Source organism: Natrix helvetica (assembly GCF_964273705.1).
Source record: "Natrix helvetica genome assembly, chromosome: 3".
Taxonomy (NCBI): domain Eukaryota; kingdom Metazoa; phylum Chordata; class Lepidosauria; order Squamata; family Natricidae; genus Natrix; species Natrix helvetica.
Window position 1 is genome coordinate 177,429,450 of NC_138549.1, and position 13,581 is coordinate 177,443,030.

At 55.2% G+C, this 13,581-nt stretch overlaps 1 protein-coding gene across 1 annotated transcript in view; it reads right to left on the reverse strand.

Moving 5' to 3' along the window:
• Window positions 1–822: 822 nt before the first annotated feature.
• CTNNBL1 (catenin beta like 1) overlaps window positions 823–13,581 on the reverse strand; it is an 89,927-nt gene continuing 77,168 nt past the window's right edge. The window contains exons 12-16 of the mRNA XM_081948102.1: window positions 10,578–10,675; window positions 9,040–9,120; window positions 5,793–5,930; window positions 4,802–4,874; window positions 823–1,007 (exon numbers count right to left, since the gene is read on the reverse strand). Of these exons, the coding sequence (XP_081804228.1) occupies window positions 919–1,007; window positions 4,802–4,874; window positions 5,793–5,930; window positions 9,040–9,120; window positions 10,578–10,675 (479 nt within the window). The 3' untranslated portion in view covers window positions 823–918. The remainder of the gene's footprint in view (window positions 1,008–4,801; window positions 4,875–5,792; window positions 5,931–9,039; window positions 9,121–10,577; window positions 10,676–13,581) is intronic.

Here is a 13,581-nt window from a genome sequence, read left to right on the forward strand (position 1 = left end):
CCGCTCTGACTGGACGGTGGGGAAGGGAAGGATTTATACCTCCTTGCAGACAGCTGACAATTTGCATCCTTTTAGAGGGTCGCTGATGCATTTAAAACACCCCTCCAAGTGGGCTCAATGACCCTCTAAAAGGATGCAAATGTCCAGGTGTCTGCAAGGAGTATCAATCCTTCCCTTCTCCACCCTCCAGGCAGAGGTGAAGAAGCTTCTTGGATGGGAAGCGAAACGTCTTCCAAGAAAAAACAAGGAAGTCCAGTCGCCTCCTGTTTAAGAGGGTTGGACTTTAACTTCCGGAATTCTGCCTGGGGACTTCTGGGAGTTGAAATCCACAAGTCTTAAAGCTGCCACAGTTGGACACACACACACCCCGCGATGAAGAGGCGGCCAAATCAGGTCAATTCATAAGCCCACTGGGTTATTAATGTCATTTATTGATCCAATTGATACGGTGCCTCTCTCAGCAAGACTTTGGGCAGCCAATAAGAGTGAAAATAGAACAAAATTATTATTATCCACACTGCAAAAGTTAAAATACATCAACCCCAACTATTAGTGTAACCAAGAAGCAGGTCCCGGCAGTGTCCGTGGTTTAGCCACGATTAGCTATGACCCGTGTCCTCAATTCAGCTATTTTAAAGTTGCTGAGATGGAGCTTAGATGAGGACAAGGGACCGTAGGATTTGGGGTCACAGGGAATGGCCTCTGGGGGCCCCAAGAGCCACACAGCCAGGGGAGCATCAAGGGAGACCCTGGTGGATTAAAACTCCCCTGGCTGACTCCTCTGAACCCCAGAACCAAGAAGGACTCGAGACGCTTCAGGAATACAAACCAAACCATCTTTAATCATTCAAAATAACTTCTCCCAAAAGTCTCTCGGACCCCAAGTGGCAGCAGGTCCTGGAAGCCACCAAGGATCCCTCAGAAGTTCTCCAGAAGCTCCATGATCCGTTTCTGCTCGCTCTCCTGGAATTCGGGATTCTTCCCGTCTCCGATGTTCTCTGCATACTCTGCAAGAAGATCGGAGGAGCTGAGTAAGAGGAAGGGTCCTTCCAAGCCCCCTCCCCCCAAGAGAACTCCCCCCAGCTCCTCCCTCCCTCCCTCTCTCTCGCTGGACAGGCGCATGCCAACCCTTCGGCCTCTCACCCTTGGCCGTTTGAAATAATGTTTATTAGTTGATCAGAACACAAAACACAAAGAAAATGAAAATAATGGGAAACCAGGGGGAGGAAGAAAGGAGTAGAACAGAGCTGGAAGGGACCCTGGAGGTCTTCTAGTCCAGCCCCATGCTCAAGCAGGAGACCCTACACCATTCCAGACAGGCTATCCAATCTCTTCTTAAAAACCTCCAATGATGGAGCACGCACAACTTCTAGTGGCAAGCTGTTCCACTGGTTCCATCCTTCAGGCAAACCAGCAGGGAAAAAATGCTTTAAAAAAAAAAAAGCTGAAAGTGAAAAAAAAGTTGGTGCCGCCCGCCCAGTCACATGACCCAGCTCCACCAGGCCACGCCCACAGAACTGGTGGGGAGGGGGGGGTAGATTTCACCTCTGGCCCAGGGGGCTTGTTGTGTTTGGGGAGCTGGGTCAGAAAAGTCAGCCTCAGCTCCCCTCTTCAGATGCTGGCCTGGGCTTGAAGCCCCCCTCCCCTCCCCTCCCCTCCCCTGCACACGCCGGGTACCTTGGCTGACCCTCCTCCGCTACACGGCTTCTTTGCACTGGCAAAGGCAGGGGGGGGGCAGCGCATCGTGCAAGCCGAGTGTGGAGCTGCCGGGACTCCAGAACCACCGAGCGGCCTTAATATTTAATGGCGCTGCCACCTGCACATCCGAGGGGCTCATCAGAGGCTTTAATATGCGCACCGCAGGCCGGCTGGCGCACGGAGGGGTTTTTTCCCCTCCACAACTGAAGAGCCCCCACATGGAGCTTCTGCCGGCCTCCTGACTATGCGTGAAGGGGCACAGCTGGCACAGGAGCCCTGCCTCCCCTCTGCAGGAGGAGGAGGAGGAGGAGGAATGGGGGCAGCTGGGCTTAATGAAGAGAAGGACCCGGGGAGACACAATAGCTTCTTCTAATATTTGAGGGGCTGCCCCAAAGAAGAGGGTGGGGGGGCTCCACCTGTTCCCCAAAGCCCCTGAAGGCAAGACGAAAAGGATGGAAACGCATCCAGGGGAGAAGCAACCTGGAGCTAAGGAGAAATTTCATGGCAGTGAGGGCAACTAACCAGTGGAACTGCTTGCCACCAGAGGTTGTGAGTGCTCCAACACTGGAGGCTTTGAAGAAAAGGCTGGGCAGACATTTGTATGAGACTGCATAGGTCCGTGGTGCTGAGCCTGTGGCACAGGTGGCAAGAGGAGCCATTTGTTGGGGCATGCGAGGCACTGCCCTGTCAGCTGGCTTCGGCCTTCTTTTGAGGCCATTTCTCACCCTCAAGGCAAAAAAGGTTCCCCGCCAGCGGTTCTCCTGCTTGAGCAGGGGGTTGGACTAGAAGACCTCCAAGGTCCCTTCCAACTGTGTTACTCTGCTCTCCTTCCTTCCCTCCCTCCCACTGCAGGTGTTTAACAGATTGGAGTTTGTCTGAAATGGTATAAGGTCTCCTGCTTGAGCAGGGGGTTGGACTAGAAGGCCTCTAAGGTCCCTTCCAATTTATCTTTTTATTCTGGGTCCAAAGCGGCTCCTTGCTGCAAGGAAGTCACCTCGGCCCTTTGGGGCTTCCAGTGGGAGCCCCCCCCCCGTTGCCTGAGCTGGCAGCCACAGCAAGGACCCTGGGGCGGGGGGGGGGGGTGACTCCTGCAGCTCCTACCAAATGCCATTCACTGGCAGCAAGAGGAGCCAGAAGGAGATGGGAGAATCAGAACCTGATGGAGCCCTCAGGCTTATATCCCACTTCCCAGTCCTTTCCAGCCCTCTCTAAGCGGCTGACAGAGTCCCCCAGCAATCCGGGTCCTCATTTGACCCACCTTGGAAGGACGGAAGGCTGAGCCAACCTGCAGCCTCATGAGATTCGAACTGCCAAATTGCAGGCAGCCGGCAGAAGGAGCCTGCAGCACTGCACTCCATCCACTGCGCCATATTGGCTGATGCCGTCTGTTGTGGCAACTGGAAGGCAGCCTCTTCTTGCCCGGCTGAGAAGCTGCCTCCCCAGGAGGCCCTCGGATCCAAGGCCAAGACCCATCATGCACTCCCCTTCCCCCATAACCTCCCTCGCTTAACCTGCACCGTTGGGCTGACAGGGTGACAGGTGAAGTTAGCACCCCTCGCCCTCACATTCCCCACCTTGCTCTTCTGCCCACCTGTCCAGAGTGTCTGCAGCACTTGGGCAGGGGTGGAGTTCCATCCTGCAAAATCCCCGTTTCCTCCCCATCGGCTGGGACTCGGGAGGCGGAGAAGAGATGGGGGCAGGGCCAGCCAGAGGTGGTATTTACTGGTTCTCCCTACTACTCAAAATTTCCTCTACCTCCTGGATTTCACCCCTGCGCTTGGGATCTCTCCCCCAGGGAGGAAAAAGAGAAGGGGATTCTGGTTGGGTGGGTGGGTGGGTAGATTCCCCCCCCCCGCACCTTCCAGGGTGCTTCCAAGGGGATCCCAGCCTGGTCAGCCAACGGCTGCAAGGAATTCCAAGGGCTTCTCCCTCCCTCCCTTGATATTCCCCTCCCCCCCGCCTGTCTCCGGCTTCCTATGCAAGGGAGGAGCAGCGGATGGATCCCTCTCAGCCGCTCTCTCCTCCTCCCAAGGGATCCATCAGCTGTCAGGCTGCCAGAGGAAGAGGGGAAATATGTAGGCCATAAAAATCAGGCTCAGAAGCAGCCTGCCAATTAGCATGCAAAAGAGGAGGAGGAGGGAGGGAGGGAGGGGGGATTGGGGAGAAGAGCAAGCAAGGGGGGTGGGACAGAGGGTCCCCCTGCCCCCTTCCTCTCCCCTCCCTCCACAGGACCTGCCAGTAAGTGGGAGTCGGGTGGGGGAACCCCCCCCCCATCTTCACAGAGGCTGCCCCCCAAGGATGGTGGCCGTCTGCTACATTTTTTTAGGGGGGAGGGAAATCAGGCTTCCCCCAGCCCCCTTCCCCAGTGTCAGAACAAGAGCTCCTCCTCCTCTTGCAAGGAGGACAGACACCCCCCATTGCAACCCCCCCAGAATCCTCTCCCTTTGCAGGGAAAGACCCCTGCTGGCTGCTGGCTTTTGCATGCAAAGTGGTCTTGAGTGGCAGATCTGCTGGAACCGCCCCCCCCGAGGCCCCCTCCCCAGAAGATGAAGCCGCAGGAAGGTCAACCAGGGCTCCTGGGCAGGTGACGGGGGTTGGGGGATGGGCTGGGGGCTCATCCAGTGGTGAAATCTATTTTTTTTTTTTTGCTACTGGTTCTGTAGGCCTGACTTGGTGGGCGTGGCTTGGGGGAGTGTCATGAGGCTGGGTGGGCGTGGCTATACAGTCATGTAACTGGGGGATGGAAAGAGAGAAACTGAACCATATTGTGCTGGAGCAGGGTTGGACTAGATGACCTCCAGGTGCCTTCCAGCCCTGGAATATCCTCTGAAGCTGCATCTAGGGCCAGGTTTGTAGTCCTTCTTTCCTCTCCTTTTTCCTTCCCTTTCTCTTTCTTCTTTCTTTCTTTCTTTCTTTCTTTCTTTCTTTCTTTCTTTCTTTCTTTCTCTCTCTCTCTCTCTCTCTCTTTCTTTCTTTCTTTCTCAGCAACCCCCCCCCCACCTCCTCCGTTTGTGGCCTGGCAGGCCTCAGGGACTCCCCGCCCCTGCCTTTCCGGAGACCCCGGGGCTCAGCAAAGGCTCCATGCTTCCCTCCCAGGGCTCACCTTTGATGATATGCCGGACGATCTTGATGGAGCTGCCCCGCATGTTCAGGATCTGGTGCACCCGCTGGCGGATCTGGGGGGGGGGGGGGGAGAGGGGAAATGAAGGGGTCTCCGCTGGGGAGAAGGGAAGCCCCCCCGCCTTTGGGGAGGGAGGGGCCCCACAGGGGGAGTTGCAGCTCGGAGGGTTCATACCCCCAAAGTGTACAGAGGCAGTCCTCGACTCAACGACCGTAAGTGAGCCCAGGATTTCTGCTGCTAAGTGAGAAGTTGCTTCACTGAGTTTTGTCCCATTTTATGACTTATTGCCATGGTTGTTGAGGGAATCCCTGCTGTTGTTAAGTGAGTAACACCGTTGTTAAGTGAATCCGGCTGCCCCACTGACTTGGCTTAGCAGAAGGTTGGAAAAATGGGGATCGGGGGACCCCCTGGGCACTGCGACCGTCGTAAATAGGAGTCAGTCGTCCAACATCCTAAATGATGTGACCATGCTGCAACGGTCGTAAGTGTGAAAAACGGTCACAATGGTCACTTTTTTCAGTAGCGTTGTAACTTTGAATGGTCACTAAATGAACTTTCCTAAGTCGAGGACTACCTGTGTACAAGAACCTGGCCAACTAAGGGTCAATACTAAACGGGCGCCAGGGAAGCTCAACGGAATCCCAGGACCCCCAAGGAAGGGAGGGAGTTTGGCCTCGTGGTTAAAGGCACCCAGTTAGGAAACAAGGGACGGGGAGTTCTAGTCCCGCCTTGGGCCTGAAAGCCGGCTGGGTGACAGGAGACGGGAGTTCTAGTGCCGCCCGAGGCCCCAAGGGAAGCTGCTGTGGGGGAAACAGGAAGGAAGTGGGGTCTCAAATAGGTTCGCTTGAACTATTGGCGGAAGCGATGAAGGTGAGATACAAATAAACAAATCCTATCAATTAAAAAACAAAGGGGAGGGGGGGCAGGGCTGACCCTCACAGGGGGGGAGGAGGGAGGGGGGGCCCCATCGTACCTGAGCGATGCCGGCATTGCTGATCTCCGCCATGATGTAGCAGATGAGCTGGAGCACAAAGAGACCGGCATCCAGGCGCCGCAGGTAGAACTCCTCTTCCGTGTCGTCGTCGATGATCTCCCCGCGGCGCACCATGTCCTGCGGAGAGATTCAGGATACCGGAGTTGGAAGGGGCCTCGGAGGTCTTCTAGTCCAGCCCCTGCCCCATTCAAGCAGGCAGAGATCATAGGCAAAGAACTGGGCCCACTTTAGCTTCGCCCATCGGAAGCTACAATTTCTGTGGGGTCCTCGGGGCTCCCTGAGCTTGGTGGTTTCAATACAATACAATAGTAGAGTTGGAAGGGACCCTGGAGGTCTTCTAGTCCAACCCCCTGCCTAGGCAGGAAACTCTATACCGTTTCAGACAAATGGCTATCCAACATCTTCTTAAAGACTTCCAGTGTTGGGGCAGTGTTGTTTCCTTGCAGACGTTTCATGACCCAACTAGGGAACAACGTCAGTGCTGGAAGGGAGTGGAGTTTGAGGAGAGGAGGAGAGGACAAGGAGAACGACGACGACTGTGGGGTCCTTGATGCTTCCTGAGTTTGGTTTCTTTCCTTGCAACACTGCATGACTAGATAACATCCTCAGTGCTGGAAGGAAGGAAGGAAGGAAGGAAGGGAGGGAGGGAGGGAGGGAGGGAGGGAGGGAGGGAGGAAGGGGAGGAGGAAGGGGAGGAGGATGTTAAGATCTTCATTGAAACCCCCGCTCTTCCTCTAGCACTGATGAAACATCTGCAAGAAAGCCACCAAACTCCGGCCGGCCTTTGTGGGGGGCCCAGCAGTGACCACGGAGGGGTGCCTACCCTCGGAGTCCAGGGGCCGGCTGTGGGTTTCTGGTACCCTTCAAAGTGACCAAAGTCACTGTAAAAAGGGACTTACGGCCATTTTTTCACACCGACGACTGTTGCAGCATTCCCATCATCACGTGATCAGAATTGCTTGGCAACCGCTTCGTACTTATGACAGGGAGGGGTGGGGTGGGGGAATTTCACCTGATCCCCTTCAGCCACCTTCTGACAAGCAAAGTCAACGGGGAAGCTGGATCCACTGAACGACCATGGAACTCACCTAACAACTGCAGGGATTCACTTAACGGTGCCGAGGAAAGTCGTTAAGACGGGGCAAAGCCCACGTCACTCAGCGACAGAAGCCTTGGGCTCGTAAGTCGAGGACCACCTGTACAGGGGCTGCCTCCAGCAGCCGAATCAGGAGGGGAGGAGGGGGAGCCAAGGCCAGCATCAAGGCAACCTGGGAGCTCCGAGGGGGAAGGGGGAATGGAGCGGTCAGAGTTAGGCGGAGTCGGAGCCTGGGCCGTCCGTCAGCCCTCAGATGGAGGGTCAAGAGCCCCCTGGAGGTCTGGAGGTGGCTGATGAGGAAGAGGAAGAACAGCTGGGCCCAGTGCCTGACACACAAATGTGCAGAAGGCAGAGGAGAGGAGAGCAGTGGAAATCTATGGGCCGGTCCTTGGGACGGAAGAGCCACCGCTGCTAGCGAAGCCCCTCCCCAGCCCTGGGGATCAAAGGCAGGGGGCGGAGATGAGCAGATGAGGCAGACAACTATTCATCTCCCTGCAGTGAGTGAGAAACCTTTTTTGCCGGGGCTCCTAAGAAAAGAATCATGGCTTCCACTTCAGAGGGTTTGTGGTGTCTGGAGAGCTGGCTCAGGGCACTCGGCCTCCTCGGCCCCCTGCACTGCTGCCGCTGACCCACCCTCTCTGGCCTCGGCCATCTGCAGCCTCCTGCCAGGTCAGGCGCCTTCCAATCCTCCAGGGAAATGACCCACGCCTATCGTTGGTGTCCCCCCCCCCTCCTCCCCTCCCTCCCTGCCCTTCAGGATCCCATTTCTGCCTTGGGAGGTGGCGGCGCAATTAGCATCTCATTTAGGAGCCATTAGCATGCAAAATGCCCAGAGAGAACATTTTATTGAATCAACCTGCTGAGCATAATTTCCACACGCAACGGAGGAGAATGTATTAAGCCATCGCCTGCCTCCCGAGTCGCCCTTCCGTTCTAGAACGGTGCCGCCTGCCACTGCCGGTGCCCTCTGCCTCTGGGGAGGGGCTGGGGAAGGAGCTCACCCCCTCCCCCCCCAAGGAGCCAAAAGCCTTTGACTGGGAAGCTCCGGGGGCTCCCTTGGCCTTTCCCTGCAGCAACCCTGAGGGGGCAGAGAACGAGCAGCTGCACCACATCTCCCAGCGAAATCCTGCAACCAGTTTTGGTTGCCACCGTGCAAAAAAGATGCTGAGATTTTGGGAAAAGGGCAAAGAAGAGCCACCAAGGGGATTAAAGGCCTGGAGACAGACACCTAAGGCAGGACGGTTGCAGGAATTGGGCTTGGTTGGCCTGGAAACAAGGGAGAATTAGGGGGAGACGTGATGGCAGGCTGCTAATATCTGTCACAAAGAAGAGGAGGAGGGTCTCCAACCTATTCTCCAAAGCCCCAAGACAAAAAGAAACGGGGGGGGGGGAACTCATCAAGGGGAGAAGCAACCTAGAATTAAGGAGACATTTCCTGACAGGACAATCTACCAGTGGAACAGCTTGCCACCAGAAGAGATGGGACAACCATTTGTCTGAAATGGTACACTTGGGTCATGAAACGTCTGCAAGAAAACCCCCAAGCATAGAGAGCGCCAAGGACCCCACAGTCCTCCTCCTCCTCCTTCCTTCTAGCACTGGTGATGTTCCCTAGTGGGGTCATGAAACGTCTGCAAGAAAACAAGCAAGCCCAGAGAGCACCACCGACCCCCGCAGTGCCCCTCTTCCTGCCCCTCCACTCTTCACACCCTTCTACCACCTAGCATTGATTATCGGGGGTCCCAAACCCTCAGGGCTCGGCTCATTCAGAGGCGGGCCACGCAAGTGGTGGCCTCTGGCACTCGCACACGAAGCTTCCCTCCCTTGAGCAGTGGGTGCTTGTGCTCAGACACATGGAACTCTGCACACAGGGCGGCCACTCCCACAGACACATTCCCTCCCTGCGCCAGGCTGCCAAGCCAGAAAGGCTGGATTATGTTACCTAGCTGGGTAATGAAACGTCTACGAGAGGAAAACCCATCTCAGAGAGCGCCTGGGGGCTGTCCCTTCCGCCTCGAGTGGTCAAGACTCCCTTCCTTGGGAACAGCTGGGCTGCTGTGCTCCTTCTCCAGCTGTCTGCCAAGCTGAAAGGAGGGAGGGGAGGAGGGTGGGGGTGGGGGGGAGACTTACATGCTTTTCACCTTCAATCTTCTTGTCGGCCACCTGCATAGCGTCCAGGTATTTGAAGTAGAGCTCCATCAGCCGGTCCACCTGGAATAGAAAGAGGAATTTCTCTGGGTTTGTGGGGGTCAAAAAAGGACCCTTTCCTGCAGAATCTCCCTGCAGTGCCTCGTTCCGGGTGGTAGAGTGCTTCTGAACATGGCAGCCCCACTTAGCCCCCGTGGCCCCTGCAGCCACTGACCGGCCATTCTTCCACAGCCTCCTCCGAAATCTCAGAGGGGAAAAAACATCAATTCTCATTAAAGCAGCTCAAATTGTAAAAAAAGCAGACCAATTGCCGTCCTTCGCGGAACAAATCCAGCACGGGGCACCTGGGGACACGCTCGGGTTGCCCCTCGCCCGCCGTTCAGGCTCGGCTGCCCCTGGATTTTCAGGACCGACCACTTCCTTTCGATCCAAGATTAATTGCAGGGGCTTTGGGAGTTCAGATCGGAGCAGAAGTTGGAGGTTGTGGGAGCTTCATCACTGGAGGTTTCTAAAGAAGTGACTGCCAGAAACGGAGTAGGGTCTCCTGCTTGGGTGGAGGGGGATTGGACTGGGTGACCTCCGAGGTCCCTTCCAACTCTGTTAATCGGTTAATTCTTTCAACACGGGCAGAAAAGCCAGCTGGGCAAAAGAAGGGAACTTGGGGCTGCAGGCCTGTGTTGTGGCCCACCAGCGGCCAGCAAAGCGGGCAGCAGATTCGGACAGGGAGGAGGTTGGGGAGGAACCTGGGCCAGTCCTGGAGTCTGGGGAAGGCTCTGATGAGGGCTCCGTGTCAGAGGCAGAGAGGGGGCCAAGGCCGTATGCCAGTTCTCAGCTGCCTTCAAAGTCAGAGACATCAGTGGGGCAGAAGAACGGCTGGAGCCTGTTCCCAGTGTGCGCATGCGCAGAGCTGCCAGACGAAGGGAGCAGCTAAGGAACAGGGGTCGACTTGGGAGTAAGGCCACAGGTGGACGATGAATGGCCCCTCCCAGAGGAAAGAAAAGAGGAGCGAAGGGGGAGTGGAGTTTGCAGGAGACTATGAGTTCCCTTCATTGGTTCATGACTCTCCGAGGCTCCTGGCCAGGTTCTGCACATCTCAGCTTGGCAGCTCTCCAAGCCAGAGAAGGTCTGTGACCGTAAATCCTCCTTTGAAAGACTTTGCTGGATGTGAAGGAGCAGAATTCACAGTTAATTAATCAAAAGGGTTTTTGTCAGGACCAGGAGTTTGCTTCAGGCTCTCGGGAAGAAGCCTCGGTCAGAACAGCCTGGCCAAAACAGGCACTAGGCAGGGAGGGAGGGAGGGAGGGGGGCCCTGCCAGGCTTCGGGCAACCTCCTTGGGCAGTGCCACCGTGAAACCTGGCGTTTTCTTTCTACTGATTGATTAGAACAGAATAAACTTTAGGGTCACTTTGAATGGGCATTGCAATGGAATGACGTGGCACCCAGACCCTCTCAAAGGGTCCCCAATATAAACATTAGCAGGTTAGATCTGGCCACCTCCGCCCCCCCCCCCCCCACTGACCTTCTCGCTGTCGTTCTCCGTGAATTTGTTGAGCAGCCGAGTCCTCTGCTGACTCCGCAGATTCCTCAGGAGGGAGGCCAGGATGGAGCAGACGTGCTCTGGGGAGGGAGAAAGGGAGACGTGAGTGTGGAACGACCGAGTTCTTCTGATTGACTCAGAGATCCTATTGAAAAAACTGCCCTTCCCTCGTGGACAGAAGAGGTAAAAACAACATACAGGTAAAGAGCCTGGAGAGATTCTCCATCATCCAAGGCCCTGGTTGTCCCAAAGGGGCTTTTTTCAAGAGGCAACTGGACTTTCTTGCTTGTTTCCTTTGAAGACATTTCACTTCTCATCCAAGAAGCTTCTTCCGCTCTGACTGGACGGTGGGGAAGGGAAGGATGGATGCTCCTTGCAGACCGATTTATACTCACTTGCATCCCTGGCCTCAGGGAGCCTCAAAAAGGAAGCAAATGACCAGCTTTTCTCCAAGGAGTAGAAATCCCTTCCCTTCCCCACCCTCCAGTCAGAGCTGAAGAAGCTTCTTGGATGAGAAGCGAAACGTCCTCAAAGGAAAAATAAGAGTGTCCACAGTTGCCTCCTGAAAAAGCCCCTTTGGGACAACATGCAGGTAGTTCTTGCCTTACAAACATTCGTTTAGTGACTGTTCGAAGTCACAACGGTCCTGAAAACAGGGAAATTATGACCGTTGCAGCCTCCTCAGGGTCATGTGACCAAAATTCGGACGCTTGGCAAGAGGCCTGCATTTATGACGGTCCCAGTGTCCCTGTGTGTGTGTGTGTGTGTGTGTGACTTTATCCACTTTTGCAACCTTCTGATGAGCAAAGTCAAAGCGGAAGAAGCCAGATTCGCTTAACGACCATGCAACTAACTTAAAACCCCTGCAATGACTCGTTTAACAACTGCGGCAAGAAATGTCCGTAAAATGGGGGTAATCACACTGAAGAATTGGGGTGCTTAGCGACAGAAATTTTGGGCTCAATTGTGGTTGTAAGTCAAGGACTTCATGTATAAACACAGTCATAAAAAGTGTGTCAGGCCTGTAGCTTTCTTTTGGATCTTTGGCCTGCCACACTTTCTATTCTTCTGCTATGCATTTTCTATGGTGGGAAAATGGGAGGGGGGATTGGACGGAGTGAGATGATATGTAGCCATAACAACATTCCTTTCTAGAAAGCCAAGGCCATCCTTTGTCTCTGCACCTGACCGGAACTGGATGGGTGGAAGCTGCCAGCGTGGCAGGGGAAGATTGGACCATGGGATGGACTTGTGGGAGTGGGGGCAAGAGCCTGAACTTTCAACGGGGGGGGGGGGGAAACTTCCCGGGAAGCTCTCTGATTCAGGTTTCATTCAGAAAAATGAAAGTGTGAAAATAAGGTTTCCCTCCCCCCCCCCCCCGCACCCTTCCCTCAGCCCCTTCCAGGCTCCTGCCCAGCTACTAGCTCAAGGACCCCACCCCGAAGGCAGTTGTGGTCTCACAAAGAGACCCCTTGCCTCATTCCCCCCCCCCACCGCAGAACGCCACTCAAGACACGGTGAGGAAGGGTGGATCAGAATAACAGAATCGGAAGGGACCTTGGAGGTCTTCTAGTCCAACCCCCTGCTTAGGCAGGAGACCCTGCATCCCTTCAGACAAATGGTTGTCTAATCTCTTCTTTAAAACTTCCCTAGCTCACTGTGCAAAGAGCCTTTCCCTTCCCACAGAGGTGCAGTACATGATCGCGGGGTGGTGGTGGTGGTAAGTGTGGTTGTGTGCATTGGATGACTTTTTCCTAGGCTGCATCGAAGGAGGGACAGAATCAAGATCAAAGGAGGTACTACCACCACTTTATAAGGCCTCAGTAAGGCCACACCTGGAATCCTGCATCCAGTTTGGGTCACCACACTATAACAAAAGATATGGGGACTCCAGAAAGAGGGCAGAGAAGAGCAACCAGGATGATGAGGGGACTGGAGGCCAAAACATCCGATGGACGGTTGCAGGAACTGGGCCTGGCTAGTCTAGGGAAGAGAAGGACCAGGGGAGGCAGGAGAGCATCTTCCAATAGTTGAGGGGCTGCCCCAAAGAAGAGGGAGTCAACCTATTCTCCAAAGCACCAGAAGGCAGAAGAAGAAGCAACGGATGGAAATTAATCAAGGAGAGAAGCAACTTGGAGTTAAGGAGAAACTTCCTAACAGTGAGGACAATTAACCCGTGGAACTGCTTGCCTCTAGAAGTTGTGGGTGCTCTTATTGCTGAAGGTGTTTAAGAAGAGTATGGACAGCCACTTGTTTAAAATGGTCCAGGGGGCTGGACTAGAAGACCTCCAAGGTCCCTTCCAACCTTGTTGTTCTGTTATTTTCTTTTCACCCCGGCCAAGATCTCTGTGGAACAGACGCTCTGGAAGAGGAGGGGGAACTGGCTGGCTAAAGAGCCCCCCCCCAAAAAACAGCCTGGCCTGGCAGTCCTTTCCATGCCCAGCCGCAGACAAACAAGCCCCCCCCCAAATCCTCCGTTGGAGGGACCCCTTTGGATCCATAGGGGGGGGGGAGAGAAGGGTCTCTGGGCAGCCTAATTGCCTCTCCCGCCTTCCAGAAGAGAGAAGCCCCACCCTCGCTTTCCCCAGAGGTTCATTTACTGCGTTTCTCTTGATTTGCAATGAAAGTTTCAGCTGAAAAACAGGAGGGAAAAAACGGAGGGAGGGAAAGGATGAGCCTCCTCCTGCACGGGTGGAAGCAGCTGAGAGGAAAGGGGCTGGGGAGGGGGCACGGGCGGTGGGGCAGCTGTTCTGCACCCCTAAGATGGAGGGAGGGAGGGGGGGGTCTCCAACTGACTGCCCTGCCAGGGGGCTCAGGATGTGCCATATTTAAGTGGGAAAATGCCAGCTGCCGGATCGTTTCCTCCTGCCTGGCAAGACAATGAAGGGCGCTTTGCCGGCACTGGCTGGGCCTGGGGGGCCGGGGGGGGGGGGAAGGCAGGGCACCAGCAGATGCCAGCAATTGCACACTTATGAGCCAGCCGTGG